Here is a 17130-nt window from a genome sequence, read left to right as displayed (position 1 = left end):
GTTATTTTTTTAATTGAGGCCAGATTCACATAACAGAACTCACCATTTGGAAGTGGCAGTTCAGTGGCGTTTCGTGCACTCACAGTGTAGTGCAGCCACCACCTCTTGTCCGGTTCTGAAGTATTTTCCTCAGCCCCGATGATCTCCGTGCCCATTAAGCAGTCACTCCACATCCCCTCTTCTCTGGTGACCTTGCCTCTCAGTGTGATTGCCTTTTAATTAGCTATGTGCCTTTTGGAACACACTTAAAATCATTTTTGCAGGCAGTAGTGCACTGTGCATGTGTTTACTGCGAGGTGATACTGTAGCACACGTTAAGTTCATGGATAGAAAGGAACTGTGTTGCAGTGGTTCTTAACTTTTCTGGGGTCACAGCATCCTTTAGGAGTCGGAAGTTCATTGTTTCTTCAAGTTCATAGATCTTAGGATGAGAGCCCCTGCCTTGAAATGTTTTCTGTCCTTGAAACAAGGTCGACCAGTCCGTGGTGTCCTTCGTCTTCTCCTGCTGCCTTTTCTTTCTTTCTAGTATCCTCCTTTCGAACAACCATCCCTGTACCGCTTTAGGACTAATATGGGATTTGCTCTTGTTTTATTTACAAACAGTTTGTCATGAAGTCCCTATTCCCACCCACTTCACAGTTTCTAGGTTTTTAGGGCCCAGGATTGATTGTATTTGGTTCACGGTAATGTTAATTCTGTCTTCACTATCAGTAAATATTTCTTACTTTTGAACTGTTGTGCAAAAGATTATGGCTCTGTCTTTATTAGCTGGTCATTTCTTAATCTCTGAAATATGTTAATAACTTTTTTTTACTTGTTCAATTTGTGCTGGGTTAATTCACAGAAGTTCACATGTACTGAAAATTAACCTTTACTTTCCCTTTTCTGCCTGCCATATATTCTCCAGATTTCATTAGATGTGCTGATGTTAGACATTTAAAAAAATCATCTCAGTACTCTCTTTGGCAGCACATATACTAAAAAAAATCTCCACAGTATGCACACTAGGTATAAAATGTATGCTGAGTGTAAAACTTAAACTAAGTGTCAAATGTGATACTTTCTTACTTGAAATTGGAAAAAAAACCCTCAACGTCAGGCCAGCTTTGCTGCTGGTAAAATAGGAGTGAGGGAAGGCAAGAGTAAACTAGATCATCTGCATTGTCGAACAAGGATCTTAACATGACTACTGGGGTCAGTGTCACATCAGTCACATTGTCTTATGTGGTGAGAAGATGTTGGGGACAGAAGTGGAATCTGGGGGCGGGAGCCAAGATGGTCAAGGCAGAGGTGTGAATTTAGATGCACGTTATCTCTGGAATGTTCGCAGTTTGGTGCCAGGGATTTTCTGGGAGGCCATGTCAGCGCTGACCGGAGCCCGCCTGTCATGGGGTAGCGGACAGTGTCCTTAGAGAGCAGCGCCACCTGACACGCCACTTTAGTTCCGTTAGCGCATCGAGTCAGTTGCTCTTTAAAAGGGTATTTACATTTGCGACCCAAGTTGATCCCTTGAAAAGATGCAGGGTCAGGTAAGAAACCCAGGTTAAATTTGTGTAACTGCTCTTTGCATTCCTGAACCCTAGACTCACATATCCAGCTGCCTACACAGCATCTTCCCCTAAATACCTAACACAGGTGCTCCTTGGCTTAATGACGGGGTTTTGTCCTGATGAAAAAAATCCCCTCGTAAGTTGAAAAATACTGTAAGTCAGAATGCACTTTGCACACCCGCCCTGCTGGATGCCGTGGCCCGGCCTGCTTCAGGCGGGCTCGGAGCGCCTCCGCGGCCTGTGGCCGGGCAGCCGTCCTGTCATCGCAATAGCAGTTGCATTTCTCCTTCTCCGACCAGAAGCAGGAGATACAGATGGGCTTTTTGTAGACGTGATGGGATGCGGAAAAAGAAAACACAAAACCCAAAAAACGCTGGCGACGCAGCACACGCACGGCAGTGTCCGGCAGGCTCGCGGGGCTGCCAGCGTCGCGGGAGGGTACCACGCCGCATGTCGCCAGCTGGGGGGAAGAGCCACGTTCGACCTGCAGTTTCTACTGAATTTGTATTGCTTTCGCAGCACCATAAGGCCAAAAAATCGTAAGTCAAACCGTCATAAGTCAGGACTGTCAGTAATAAAACTCACTTCAGCTCCGTGAGGCTAAAACAACTGGTTTCTCCCTCAAACCTTTTCTCTCACGGGCTCCCCTCTCAGACAGTGGCAGGTTCATTCTTCCAGTTGCTGTGCAAAAGCCTTGGTCATCCTTGAGTTTTCTCTTTTATGCCCCATTCCTATTTGTCAGAAAATCTCACTCGCATCTGACCGCTTCTCACCGCCCTGGTGCAAACCGTGCCCCCATCTGTGTCCTTGCCCTCCTGTGCAGTCCGTGCTGCACATGGGGGTTACTCTTTGAAAACTGCTCAGAGCCCTCCCAGTTGATTGCCTGTGTCCCTCAAAGTAAAAGCCACAGTCCCTTGGGCCTCTCCAGGCTCCGGCCCGCACCCCTTCGCCCCATGCGTAGTGTCCGCCTCTGATCCCGTCCCTTGCTCCCAGCCTGCTGTATCTCTGCAGCCCCGTGCCCGCCTTTCTTCCGTGTAAGCCTCGAGCCGTTGCCTCCTCCTCTGCCTGAATCGCTCTCTTCCCTGCTTGTAGGATCAGCTTATTTGCTTCCTGAAGCTCTTTGCTCAAATGGTGCCTTCCTGGGAGGCGTCCCTGACTGCCGCATCGAAATTCCAGTCCTGTCCTATGCCCTCGTCCCTCAGTCCTGTCTCCACAACACACATCGCCTTCTGATGATACACTGAATCGCCTTGCTATTTGTTTCTCTCTTCCTTAGCAGCTTAAGCTTCCTGAGGTCCAGGAGTTTGTCTCTTTGGCTCACAACTGTATCCTGGTACTTGAGACAGTGCCTGAAAACATAGCAGGCATTCAAACATTCGTTAAGTCAGTCAGCGAGTACACCTTCGTGGAAACTGGGATCTGGACAAATAGACCTTCACCTTTCTTCTCTCCTAAGGGCTGGGTTCTCCCTTCCTAGCCTTCTAAAGTCTTCTTCACCTTCATCTTCTGCAGACTCCCTGCGTCTCGACCCAGCGGGAGCCAACTTGACTTCTCGCTGTCAGGATAAGACAGAGTAAGTAGGTACGATAGGGTCTTATTGCAAAGAGTAGAGAGGCCTCAGTTTTTTTCCTTGTTATTTTTTTAGGCGAGGCAATCCTTGGTTGACCTCACAGATTGCAAGGACCTTGTCAGCTTACATTACAATCCCTTATTTTTTATTTGTTTTTTAAAAAATTTTTTATGCCTACAGCACCTGCTCTTCCTAGGTGGTCTCCCATCCAAGTACTAACCAGACCTGACCTTGCTTAGCTTCCGAGATCAGACGAGATTGGGCTTGTTCAGGGTGATGTGGCCGTAGATGAGGCTCAGTTTTTCACCAGGCAGTCTATGGATATGAAAAGTCTGAAGTTATATTTCTTTACCTTTAATCTCTCTATCTTCCTGCCTTCACTGGTGAATATTTGATAATCTGATGAATATATGATATAAAGAAAAAGTCATTTTGTTTGTTTACTGAACCTAAAGTCCTAAATGAAAAGTTTTACTTGGACAATTTTTGTTCAGCTGTCATTAGACTTATTGCTTCCCATTTGGCATTTTGCCTCATGTCTGAAACAACAGCTGCATCTTTCTCACCTTAGCTCGTCCGGCGATGCTGTTGAGGAAGACGGGACGGATTCGAGACTGTGGGAGTGGCGGGTGTGACCGCGTAGGGGAAGAAAACCAGGCTTGTATAACGCGTACATGTTGAAAAAATTAGTTAATTAAAAAAATTTTCAATTACAGTGACATACAATAGTATTAGTTTCAGGTGTATGACATAGTGATTAGACATTTATATATCTTACAAAGTGATCACCCCGTGAAACTGGCATTTTATGCTGAAAATGTTCAGTTGTCTCACATCGGTGGCAAATTCAGAAAAATTTAACTGTCAGCTCTCCTGCGGTAGGGAGGGGTTGAGGCCCCTCAAGAGGCTAGGTCACTCTTAGGTGTGGCCGTGCCATCTTTTCTGGTCGGAGATGGTAGAAGTATTTGTACGGGGAAACTCACCGTGCGCGTGTCTCCTGCACTCCCAGCACTGCTGGACACCAGGTGTGTGTGTGGCGTGGGGTGGGGTGGGGAGGGGGCAGTTTGCCAAACCAAGCAGTTCTCATTCTCACTACTCCACCTGGGTGCCCTGCAGTTTACCTCAGGCGTGACACTGTCTACCTGGACACAGCATCAGATCCCACAGATTAAGGGTTCAGTTCCACAGAACCCCCACCTCCGCCCCGCTTCAGATGCCAGTTGGAAGTCGGGATTACCTGTGCTGCTCATCTACCGGATGAAAATCACACAAGTCCCACAAGTCCCACCTTGGGTTCGGTTAATTCGCTAGCATGACTCGGAGGACTCAGGGGGACATTTTACTGGCTGTATTACTGTTTATGATAAAATGATATGCAAGGGACAGCCAGATGGAAGGAGAAGCACAGGGCAAGGGAGGGGCGTGGTGTGTCCCATGCCCTGTCTTGACCGCCACTGTCCCAGCGCCTGCATGCGCCCCCCAGCCCAGAACCTCAAACCCCACAGCTCTCCAGACCCCAAGAGATGTATATGGAGGCTCAGTTACCAGGATGATCAGTTAAATCGTTGGAGTAGTCGATTGAGTCAGTCTCCGGCCCCTCCTCCAGGAGGTAGGGGTGGGATTGAAAGTTCCCTCTAATCACCCCCTCCCATCTTTAAGGGCTTTTTACAAGTCACCTCATTAACATAAACTCAGAACTGGTCGAAAGGGGCTTGTTATAGGAATAACAAAAAACACCCACTTCACCTTTATCTGGAGCTATTTCAGTAACTAGGAGCAAAACGAAATATAACAAAAGATGACTCTTAATAGGAAATTTCAGGGTTTAAGGAGCTATGTGCCAGAAGCAGTGGATGAAGACCAGATACGTATTTCTCACTGTAAATCACAGTATACAGTGTTTTTTCCACTCAATGTGGTTCAAAGGAGTGCTGTTACTGGAACTTCTGTTAATGTTTACATAGTGAATATTAATGTTTTCAGTCCTGCCTTTTTTTCCAAATCAGGTAGATAAATATACCTGTAGGAAGCTGATTGCTGTGTCCCAAGATTGTCTGTCACTTGCTACTATTAATAGCCAGCATTCTTTAGTTAGGTCGCACTATTCGAACTTGATTTTTAGTGTGGCATTTCTGTACCGTTTGGTCTGTTTGTTCTGCTTGTGTTTGCCTGTTTTTCAGTTGGGATACTACAGCTCTTTGCACTATCAAGTTTTCCATCTTTAGAACTTTTTCTGCCCTGCGGCGTGGCTTTGGGTATTCATCCCTTCAGAGTCAGTAGCCCAATAGCAGATCGATGTTGTAATATTTAATTTTTGGAGATCATCTTTGGGCGTTTAGAGAGGAGGCTGATGAAATTGTTCACTGTTTTAATTTAAGTTGTTGCTATTTTTTGTGTTGGATTTATTCCAGGATGTTAATGTTTTGTTTGATTCTGAACTTGATTTTGTACTGATACCAGCCTGAGTGTTCTGATACTCTTCTGAGGTAGTGCCCTTTGTTCCTTAAATAAGTTGCTTTACCTATGAATGAAGGCAGAGCCCAGAGAAAAAGGTCTTGGGTCTTAGACATTTATAAAACCAGGAGATTTCAAAATTTAATGTTATTTAAAAAATAACACTAAAAAATGATTGGAGTTAAAATAGTCTTTTAAAAGCTTTAAATAGAATCCAAAGTGTATGCAGACTCCTGCAGCAAGTCTTTGGCCCTGCACCCATAAAAGGAAGGCAGAGTGCTAGGCTGCTGGCTGGCAACGCTTCGTGTGTCCCTGGTTAACTGTGTGTGACCCTGTGATACTCTCACAGGGTGGGGGGTAGTGGAAGCAACTCTGGTGTCTTTTCGCTCTGTGCAGGTTCTTGCTTGTGAATCTCCTTCCTGTTCAAGGTAGTTAATGTTACAGATAATGGAATTAACTTTTAGCACCGTGAATGGAGTAGTCTCTTCGGATGGTTTTTGTTTTCTAAGGATTTCCTTTTGTGATTTTTGGAACTCGGGATATAAAATGACATTTTATGTCATTTTCGCTAAGTGAGTTGTGATAATTCTCAGCAATTGAAAGGCTTCTAATCTGGGGAATGCAACACATTTTCTTTCTCCTGGCCAATTCAGTCAGGCTTTTGAAAGTGCTTCCTGCCACCTGGGATCAAATAGAAGCTTCCAGGAGCGAGTGTGTTAGGCAAATGGACGGCAGTGGCAGAGATGGAAGGCTGGCGGTGTTTTCTGGGTGCCTTTAGTCTGTCTGAGACGTAATTCCTGGCTTTTAGAAATACAGGCCTGCCAACTAATAATGCGCCTCCTTATGCTGAGAAAGAGAATGTGAGTATGTCTGGTGATTCCTGATTACATGATACTGACTTTTGAATATGTATCATTGGTTTAGTAAAGGCTTTCATTTTTGAAAAGCACCATATTAAATGAACACATTGAATTATGAAATCCAAACATCATTTAAGTATAAAAACATGTTTATACTCCAGAGGACTTTACTGTTTACCATAAAATAACTAATTTTAAACATTTATTGAACTCTACACATGGCTAAAAAGTCCAGCAGTATAGATAGAAGAGTTTATAAAGAAAAGCAATAGTTTTTTTTCTCTTCTCCACCTCCAAGCTTGCTGTGCAGAGACAGCCGCTTTTTCCCCATCGGCCTTTTATTCTGAGAAATTTCAAAACCTGTAGAAAATTTACGAGTGTAATACATCGAACACCACATGCCTTTGACCTAGATTTTACAGTTGTTAGTACTTTGCCACATTTGCTCTCTCCCTCTCTCCAGCTGTCTCTGTTTGTCTGTCTTTGTGAGTTTTTCTTGAACTATCTGAGAATTAGCTGCAGATGTCATGACATTTTGCCTCTAAGTACTTCAGCATGTACTAAAAACAGACATTTCCTCTGGTATAACCATACAGTAGAATTATCTAGAAAAATTTAACATTCAAAGTCCATATTTATTATACCAATAGTTTCACTAATAGCTATTGGTCCAATCGCCGTCAGTCAAGGATTATTCCTGTTGTATTAGTTGTTTCTTCCCTTTGGTCTCCTCTAATCTAAACAGTGCCTCAGGTGGCTTTTGTTTATTTTAAACTTTCACATTAACATTTTCAGAGTCCAGGCCATTCTATAGAATGACCTTCAATTTGGTTATGATTACATAACATTTAAACATTTATCTTTTTATGAGGAGGAAGGAACACTACCTTATATAGGTAGGTGATATTATTTGAACAGCATTTCTAATATCTCTGAATAATGTCTTTGTATCTTTTTAAAAACTGTAATTGTGGTAAAGTGTCTGTAACAGAATTCGCCGTCTTAACCATTTTTAAGTGCGCAGCGCAGTGGCATGAAGCCCCTTCATGGTGTTGTGTTGTGCAGCTGTAACCACTGTCCCTCTCCAGAACCTCATCTTGCAGAACTGAAACTCTGTACCCACTGGCACTAGCTCCCCGTTCCCCATTTCCCCTTTCCTCACCCTTGACAGTCACCATTCTACTTCATATGATATTCTTTTGTGACTGGCTCATTTCATTTAGTGTCTTTCAGTTTCATTCATGTTGTAGAATGTGCCATAATTCCCCTTTTAAGACTGAATAATATTTGTTGTACGTGGGGGCAGCAGAACTTTCCACCCCAAAGTATGCCCCTTTTTTGAGATATTGATAATCTTAAGCTTAATTTTAAGAAACAAAAGACTTAGGAAGAACTTGTGACCTGCCCCTAAATGCCTAAAAGAATTTAGATAGAGGATCTGTTCCAGGAAGGGAGCTGTCATTGTAGATAATTGTAGGTTAATGTGAACTAGTGTGCGACAGTGCTATGGGGAGTCCCCTCCCGGCACATTGTCCAGGTTCCTGATGTCTCGAACAAAGAAGTGGGCAAGACACCGCAATACAGTAGGGAAGAAAAGTTTTATTAGAAGAGAAAGTACACTCCCAAACGTGGAAGCGGCTGAGCAAGAGAAACGTGGCTCGAAAGGCCCGGTGACAAAGCCTTCGGGGTTTTTATTCCTATTTGCTGTGGCTGGTCACTTTTCTTGGGGGTGGGGGGTGTCCTTGATTGACAGTTAAGATTGACAGGACTCAGTGATTCATCATTTGCATTCTGCACATGTTCGTTCTCAGAATTCAGTCTATTATAATGATATTAATGAACTTCCAGGCATATACATCATATTATAATGATAGTATAATGAGGCTCCGGTGAGTTGAAGGTCGTTGGAGTCTTCATTGCACAGGTGCGGGTGACTGGCTAAAACTAGTACCCAATTTTCTGCCTACTTGTTTCCTGGTATGAGTTACTTTTAGCCCAGAAATGCCTTCTGGCTTGCTTAATTGTGGGCGGGCTGGGGCGGACCCTTCCTAGTATAGGATGACCTCAGTGTCTTTGCAGGCAGACCCCAGACCCCTATCTAATTTTCCTGCCTAACTCTTTTCTAAGAGTCATGAACCCCCTTATTGTTAGTGTGGATGGTGAGGGACGGGAGGTCTCTTCTGTATCTGCCTCTTGCTGAGAAGGGTGCAGTCTCTGCCTACTGGGGTTCCATGGAGCCCCTTCCCTTTCTGCCTCAGTCAGGGCGGGGTCTTGGGCCTCTTGTTGAAGAGCTGTCTCAGACTCTAGACAAGGAAAAGAAGATATAAACTTGTTGAAATCATATATTTATTAATTTCTATTATTGATTTGCCTACTAAGCTAGTAAAGGAAAACAGACTTGGTTAATATATTTCTTAAAGAATTAAAAACACCTTTGGCCTAAAGTCCCTCTCCTCTCAGACTCTAAGGGCCCTGCCTGGCCTAGGGCCTCTCCCACCTGACTTAGATGATCCTTATCAAAAGCCAGAGGACCGGAGTTACCAGTTTCAGGGTCATTATCTGGATTTGGGGGAGAGGGCCTTTTCCCAAAGAAAGGAGAGAGGAAAACTTAACTAGGTTTACTAAAAAAAATATTAAGAACTGTGCAAGAGATGTCCCATATCATTTCCTGCTAAAAGATTAAGAATTTTACAGGTGGTGTCCCATATCAATAGGGAGGAACAAGCAAGGCCCTTTTGATTAAAGTCTTCTGTGTCCCATTTTTAAAGATGGCCCAGGAAACATTTGTTTATGAGACATTTGCTTTTTCCATCTTCCTCCCCTTTGTAGTCCCAAGCCACAGCCCTCCAGTCTCAGCTCAAGATGGCCTTAACTGCCTGGCTCTTCCTCCTGTCACATACCCTTATGGGGCTCTTGTGCGTACATACATATTAAATTTGGTCATTCTCCTGTTGATCTGTCATGTTAGTTTGATTATTAGATCAGCCAGAAGAACTAAGAGGGAAACCAGGAGGATTTCCCCACCCCCACATATATGTGTATCACATTTTGTTTATCCATTAGTATATTGATGGACGTATCATTATTTCTTGTTTCATCAAATTTAGACATTGTTACTGACTTCCTGTAACAGTACGTGAGCGTTTATTTCATTTTTAAATAATAAAAGCGGAGCATACTCATTGTAAACTATTTCAGATAAGAAAAGCTATGAAAAAGTAAAAATAGTTTGTAGTATCATTGTCTAGAGGAAATGTTATCTTTGTGTATTTTCAGTTTTTTCACATTTTCATGTAATTGATATTGTACATTTTTTGTTGAGCTTTACATTTTGAATTAAAATGCTTTCATCTTGGGTCTACGACCATGCCACCTTGTACAAGCCCGATCCCATCTGATCTCGGAAGCTAAGCAGGGTCAGGCTTTGTTAGTACTTGGATGGGAGACCACCTAGGAAGACCAGGTGCTGTAGACGTAAAAACTAAAAATAAATAAAAAAAATAAGGTATTGTAAGGGATTGACAAGGTCCTGGCAATCTGTGAGGTCAACCAAGGAGTGCCTCGCCTAAAAAAATAAAAAGATGAAGTAAAATAAAATAAAATGCTTTCACCTTTTGAAAATGAGTGTGTAACCTGGCATTGACTTATTGTACTTAAAGTTAACCTATTCATTATTGTTAGCCTTTGGGTTATTTGAAAATTTTTTATTCTCTTAGTCTTTTGATGACCAAAATTGTCAGCATTTCTAACGATTTTCTTAGGTTTCCGGAAATGGGATCATAGGGTGAAATGGTACAGATGTGTTATAGGCAGTTTTTGCATGTTGGCAAAGTGGTGCCTGGAAGGACCGTTCAGTCACGCCCCGTCATCCATGTGAGCATCTGAGTGGCTGTCCCTTTGCCGACGTCTACAGGGAGGCATGCTCTCTCATTTAGTCATTTGTATTTTTTTATGTGAATTGTTGATTCATGTCTTGTCCATTTTTTGTGATTTTATCAAGTTATATGAAGTCTATAAATTATAGATAATACGTATATTAAAAATATATACCAGTCATATTTATTTGTTGAAAATTTTCTTTCCCTTTTTTGTTTGGTGAAGACATTTATACTAATAACATTTTATTTTTGTTGTGTTAACACAGTTTTTTGATTTAGACTAAGGATTAAATTAATTTTCTGAAAAATTGAATATTTATTAAATTCTTTCCCCATTGTTGTGGGTGTTTCTATTATACATAACAATGATTTGATATCATTTGTTCTGAGGTTCTTTATTTTGATTTTTTTTAACACCAGTATCACACATTTACTTAAGTAATTATGACTTTATTAGATATTTAAAAACCTGATAAGACAAACGACCATCCTGCTCCACCCACCCATTGTTTTTAAAAATTTTTAGTTTTTACCTTTTCCTTATTTGTCTGTCCCCGCCGCCCATTCATTTATGCATCCAGATAGCCACTGAGTGTGCTCCCAGGCACCGTGGCATAAGTCGTGGCTCTGTGCGGGCTTGCGGCGGGGGGAGTGAGCACAGAGTGATAAGTTCAGCAGAGGAAGGGGAGGGTACTAGGGGAGTGCGGACCCTAATCTCACTTGGAGATTTGCAGAGGGCTTTCAGGAAGAAGTGACATCTAAGCCAAAACCTTAGGAGAGGGAATAGTGTGTCAGAGGGAATTGCACGTGCTAAGACCCCAGAGTCAGGAGGGGGAGTGTGGAGGGGAAGCTGCGGGGTAGTGCGGGACTTTCAAAGCCTGTTTCTCTGGTTAAGGAGTTTGCCTCTTCGTGCGAGGGCAGTGGTAAACGATGGAAGGGGACTGCCTTCCTCAGGTTTGTGGTTTAGGAGGCTCCCTCTGGTCGCAGCATGGACACTAGTTTGGGAGGGGATAGCTGTGTAGGAAAGCACGCCATTTAGGAGGAAGTGACCGCGATCCAGGTGAGAGAGCACATACGGTCTTGACCCACGGGAGAGGCAACGGATGTGTTTCAGAGAGACTGAAAGGGCAGGATGGACCCAGCTTGAAAGAATTGATATTGGCCTTAAGAAATAGCCGGGCTTTTGGCTCGGACCCTTTGGTTGGACAGCAGTATCATTTTCCCAAACACAGGAGATGGTGAAGTTCAGTTTTAGACGAGATTGATGTCTAATGGGTTTTGTTAGATGATGCATGGGCCCGAAACTTTTGGGGAAAATCTACCACTCAGCTTATTTGGATACTTGGGGGCCATGAATTTACTGTGCAGCCTTCTCTTACACTGGTAAATTATAGGGACTTTCTTGTTTTGTGCTTAAACCTGGGGAACTTCATCAAGGCAGACTAAGTAACTTTTTACCTTCTCTTCCAGTTCGATGATTCTGTCTTAATTCTATCAATATTTTGAGAGCTTTTCCTTTTCTCTTCCCTCCCCCTGGCCCATTTTAAAAATGTTCATTTACCCTCTTGTTTTCTCACTTGGAAAAGAGAGTGCGTTAAACTATTCTGTTCCTCCAGGCCTACCTAAAATAGTATAATTCTAAAAATCTAAAGTTTGGTTTCAGATTCTGCCTGGATAACTTGGCAGTATAGCAGAAGAAATTTTTATTTGAAGTCAGAGTAGTTTTTGGGACTTGGTGTCAGTGGTGGGTGTGGTTCTGACATACGCTGTTTTATATGACGAGAACCCTGTGTTTTTAAGAAGCGTAACGTCCCCTCCGATGACTCTCTCAGCCATATTTTCAGTGCCCTTTGTGGTTTGGACTCACATTCATCTTTAACCTGTTAACTTTGGTCTTCATCTCTGGTCACCTTACCAAAGATGACTTTGTGACAGGTGCCGCTACATCCTTGCATGGAACTTTCCCCAGCCCTTCTTCCTGCGGGGGAGATCTTCCTTAGGAAGGTATCTATCAATTCAGGTGTCTTTTCATAACTTTGGAAATTGTATTTCCACAGCAGTTGGGTTCTTAACAGTCTGATCGAAGATGTAAGGAGGAATAATCTCCAAAATACAAACTGCGTTTGACACAGTTTGTCATGATTAATAATAGAACATTTAAAGGCCTTAATTAGAGACTATTTTGACTTCCCTATCGTTGAATCTTATTTTTCTAAAGAGGATGTTTTCATAATGGAATGAATTGAAGCATGTCTTGATATAGTATGGATTAGGTTAAATTTAAGGATTTATTACCAGTTGAGATTTTTATCTCTCTTGGGTTTTTAACAAGGTTATTGTTCGCTAGCACTATCCTAGGAATAGAAATGGTAGGTTTTAACTTGTTGCCCTAAGTTATTATATGAAAAGTCCATCTAGAGGGGATTTGTTTGTTCCGCTCAAACTATTTTTGGATTGCCGCGACGCTTGTGCCTACTTGAAGATACACTTAAAAATATGGAGGTCATTTCATTTAAAAAGCAGCTCATATTTGAGTATTGAGAGAGATTGCTGTGACTGTCTAAACCAAGTTCACGATCGAACTGTGTAGCCTGATGGTTAGGAGGTGGAAAAGGTGTCTGGGTGGTCGTTTCCTTTCTAATCGGCCAGATGGCTAAGTGAATGAGGCTCTGGGTAGAGGAGAGCTTACCTAGACGCTGCAGCCAGCCGCGGCTGCCTCTCTCTGCTGACCGTGGTAACGGGCGTTCTGAACATTACCACTTAAAACTAACTTTTCTCTTTAAGGGCTCCTGAAATTGTGCCAGCTGACTCCAAGTCCACCCTGACCCCACAGCATAAAGCATGCTGTGATGTCACAGCTACCATAGAACTCCAGGGTAGTGTTGAGCTGGCCCACGTGGGCTCAGGTAAGTCCTGGCTTCTTTTTTACCATTTGGCATTCTTTTCAAAGTTAGTTACCATCACGATTTTATGTCACAAAAGAAAATAAGGCAAAACTTTGAAAACTGTGCCATATATGGGGGAAAAAAATAAGTCTGTTTTCTAAACATCTATAAGCCAGCTCCATAGTCTAACCAACGGAGTTCCATAGTAGCTGTGAAGTCCCCAGTAAATTGTGACCTGTGGCTTCAAAATATGTTAAATTCTACTCCTGGCCCAGCAAGTAAGGCAATATGTATGAGCCTTTTTTTTTTTTAAACAAGTCTGTAGTTTCTACTATAGTAGCTTACATTTACTCCTAGATCTTCATGTTTTTAAAAGTATATTCACACTTCACCTATAAGTACGTACCACTACTTAGCTAGTTGTGTATTTCATTTGATCAGTTTTGAATGTATGATGATAATGCAGGTTAGTTTTATAAAGCTGATCTTCTCAGAGTGCCTTTGGCTGTCTTTTTGTTTGCTCTCATAGCATAGATGAGGAATGGATAGATTGTGTAATACACATTCGTTGAGAGAAAGATGCTTCTAAGAGGCATGGTGAGGTGTCAGCAGCCTAGAGAGCGTGCGTCCATCACCGCTTTCTCTTCTGCCGGAACTCCGCTCGTTCCTTCTGGTCGGTCGCATTGAGTGAGTTTTTACCACTTACACTGATTTGCTGTCATTTGCTGCCTTCCAACTCCTCTACCTACTTTCTTTTTATCCCCTAATATTAAAAGGTGGTAAAAATGCAACGTTGTATGAAGAACTCAGAGATATTTTCTAAGTTGTTTTGCATATAATCTGGCGCTTTTTTTCCCCCCTCCTAATCAGAAAACATGTGGTGGTTAAAACTTTAAATTATCTGCATATAAGCCAAATCCTTTTAAATACCGTGTGTACAATGAAAACCAGTCTATCAAGAAGCTGTCTAAACTTCAGTCAGTAGCTCTCTTTGAACAGTGTGTAGTAAAGATACACCAGGAATTTGGACAGTTTGTTGTTATTCTCAAGAAATATAATTTGTAATAAATTTACTCATCTTTGTAGCTAAAAACTCAACAGTGACTGAAACTGTGAGCTCTTAATTATGGCTTATGAAAGAATGAAATTATATATTCCCAAAACAGATGGTAAAATTATTTTCTTTTAAATATTACTTTGTGTCTGTACTTAAATTTGTGTTTTCCATGTTCTGGAAAGGTGAGAGAGTTCCACCTGTGAAGACTGGGAGACCAGAGTCTGTTCCTCCGCCACCCTCGTCTGCTGCATTTTCTGCACAGTCACTCCGTGCTGGGGAGTGGGCCGCGCTGCAGTGCAGAGCTTGGGGTTGGGGGAGCAATTAATTGTTTTTGGCAGATAGGATTAGGCCACGTACAAATCCTGTATGTGTGTTATGTGCATGTGTGTACCTGCTTTATTGAGATATAATTCACATACCGTGCAGTTCGCCATATGACGTTCTGCTTACATTTTTAAAAAACCCTTTCTTTAAAAGCAGACTGGATGACATTGTAAATCGTAACTCCTAAGCTCAGCTTGCTCACTTTGTTGTGTATCTGGTCTGTCATCGTCCCCCCTGCACCCCGCTCCAGTTCCTAGTTACAGAAATTCCTCAGAAACAGAGAGGAAATGAATTTCCTTCAGCAAGAATTTCTAAGAAGAGATTCCTCCAAACATCAGCTAAATGGTTAGCTAAAAATAGTGAAGACGGGGATTTAGACCATCTCCCGTTACTCCCGTTAGTCAAAAGAATGAAAATAGTTGGTGTTTAACTTTGCATTACCTCATCTTTGTCTTTGGAAAATAAATATATGTGCGTGTGCGTGATACACGCACACATACACAAGCGCCGTAAAGGTCTCTCTTTCTTTTCAGGTAACTTGAGATATTTTTGGTCCTTGGGTTATTTTTGGAAGTGCATAGAACATTTCTTAAGTCATCCAAAGAAATTTATGTATGTGTACATTTAGGTTAAAGCTAAAAGCCGTCGGGACCGGTGGTCCTGATGCCCCCGAACAGTTAGAGCTTTGACGGGGCTGAAGTGGACAGCAGCTGCCTTCGTGAGGAAGTCCCGCATACACACGAGGAAATCGAGTAGGGCATGTTCAGTTCCAAAAAAATAAAAAAACAATAAATTATTCACAAAGTTATGAGCTCTACCAGATTCTCATGTGTTCCATTGAAACCAGCTAAGCAGAAATTTTAGCGATCTTTCGTACTTGCCTCTCTAACCATAGTCATTTCGTCTCGAGCACGTCGAGCGCGGTTGCTAAGTCTTGCCCTCTGGAGGAGGTTCACCCTCCTCGTCCCATGCCAGCCGCTTGTGGTTCTAGCCCTGGAGCCTGGCTTCTCCAGGACGCTCTGCCTCACAAGGGTGTTCGGAAGCCCTTTTGTAATTGGAGGTGGGGTTCCAGCTGGTCTTGGGTGTTTAGGGTGAAGAACATGTTAAACTTACACTGCTGTGAAAATTAAAAATGCCTTTGAGAAGGCATTCTCATTCGATACCATGGAATCTTAACCTGAAACATGTATGTGGCTGGGGCAGGGGTCATGTTTTGGGGGAGAGAATCTAGGATTCCCAGAAAGGGTCTTTGACCCCAGAGTACGAAAACTTTCGAAGCTGGCCTTTTGTGGCTCACAAATGGGATGAAGGGACCGCTTCGAGTTTAGGAATCCCATCTTTGCTGTCTTCGTGTTTCTCATGTCACCTAACATGGTCCTCTCAGCGAATGTGGAAATTTGAATGATCATTTCAAAGCTGTGTTGTTTTTAATAACGGGGGTGGGGGCGAGGTGGGGGAGTCTCTTGCATTGTACCAATCTCTCATACTCTAAGGCATAGTTCTTATTTAATTCCTATTTCAAGATAGCAATGAAAAATGCTTTAAAAAAGACACTAGGAATACTTTCAGTGTTAGCATTTTTCCCAACAAACATTTCCTGATGTAACTTAGGAAACACTTAAGATTATTTGGTCCTACGGTCTTGTTTTGTTTTATTTTGTTTTGTTTTTTAAATACAGGCACATTCGAAGCTAAGCAACACCTTCAGTATTTGCCAAGGCTGTTTATTATCTATAGATGTACTGTACTGCTTAGTAAATGGCATCACTGTCTTAACCTGACATTAATTTGTGTTAAGATTAGTGGGAATGGAAAGTTCTTTATGGATTTGGAAAAGACGATACTTGTTTCATCTGTCTACCCCCAACTGGTTATAATGTTTTATTTTAGCATATTGTTGTTCAAAATCATCTGAGTTTGACTGCGTTAGTAATTCTTAATGGGTGTAATGAAGACTTGGCTCTGAGAGATTGTGAAATCAAAAAACTTGCGTTTACTTATGATGAAACTAGTTTTAATTGCTCTGAATTGTTTTAAAGCTGAGCGGGAGTGTGGAAGGCCAGCGTTTGTTGTTCTGATTTGGCTTTAAACATGCCGTGTAAAGGACAAGGGCGCCGGTGCCCGCGGGGAGCAGCACACCCCTGTCTCCTCGGCCTCTGCAGCAGCAGGCCAGGCAGGGCTTAGTGTCTGCTGTGACGTCTGGTGTCTCTGACCAGGTTACTGATCTCCGATCCTGGTAACCTATCCTAATAGCTCCCGTGAGCCCCACCAGAGCATGGAGCCAGCACGATGTGAAGGTAAGTGCCCGACGAGGCTGTCTGTTCTGGAAAGAAAGTTAAGGGAGGGAGAGACACTAATTTCTCTTATATTCTCTAGGACATTTAAATGATACCCAGGATCCGGGAAGCACAGAGAAACGCTTGGAGTTTAGAGTGAATGCTAGAGGGTTACTCTTTTTGAAGAACAATAAAATTAATCTCTTCTCTGTCTCGATGCCTGTTTTAGGGGTGGTGGAAGGGGATTTAGCTGCTATAGAAGCATACAAGTCATCG

The 17130-nt window shown here is 42.5% G+C and overlaps 1 protein-coding gene and 2 pseudogenes across 1 annotated transcript in view; 2 read left to right on the top strand and 1 right to left on the bottom strand.

Annotated features, from left to right (window-relative positions):
• ZRANB1 (zinc finger RANBP2-type containing 1) overlaps window positions 1–17130 on the top strand; it is a 51063-nt gene that overhangs the window by 15317 nt on the left and 18616 nt on the right. The window contains exon 3 of the mRNA XM_006912864.3: window positions 17084–17130. This exon is cut by the window's right edge and continues 99 nt beyond it. Within this exon, the coding sequence (XP_006912926.1) occupies window positions 17084–17130 (47 nt within the window). The remainder of the gene's footprint in view (window positions 1–17083) is intronic.
• LOC112480518 lies at window positions 3292–3410 on the bottom strand (annotated as a pseudogene).
• LOC112480504 lies at window positions 9791–9909 on the top strand (annotated as a pseudogene).

This window comes from Pteropus alecto, unplaced genomic scaffold, assembly GCF_000325575.1.
Source record: "Pteropus alecto unplaced genomic scaffold, ASM32557v1 scaffold74, whole genome shotgun sequence".
Taxonomy (NCBI): Eukaryota; Metazoa; Chordata; class Mammalia; order Chiroptera; family Pteropodidae; genus Pteropus; species Pteropus alecto.
Note: the sequence above shows the minus strand (reverse complement) of the source record. Positions and strands in the feature narration are given on the sequence as shown.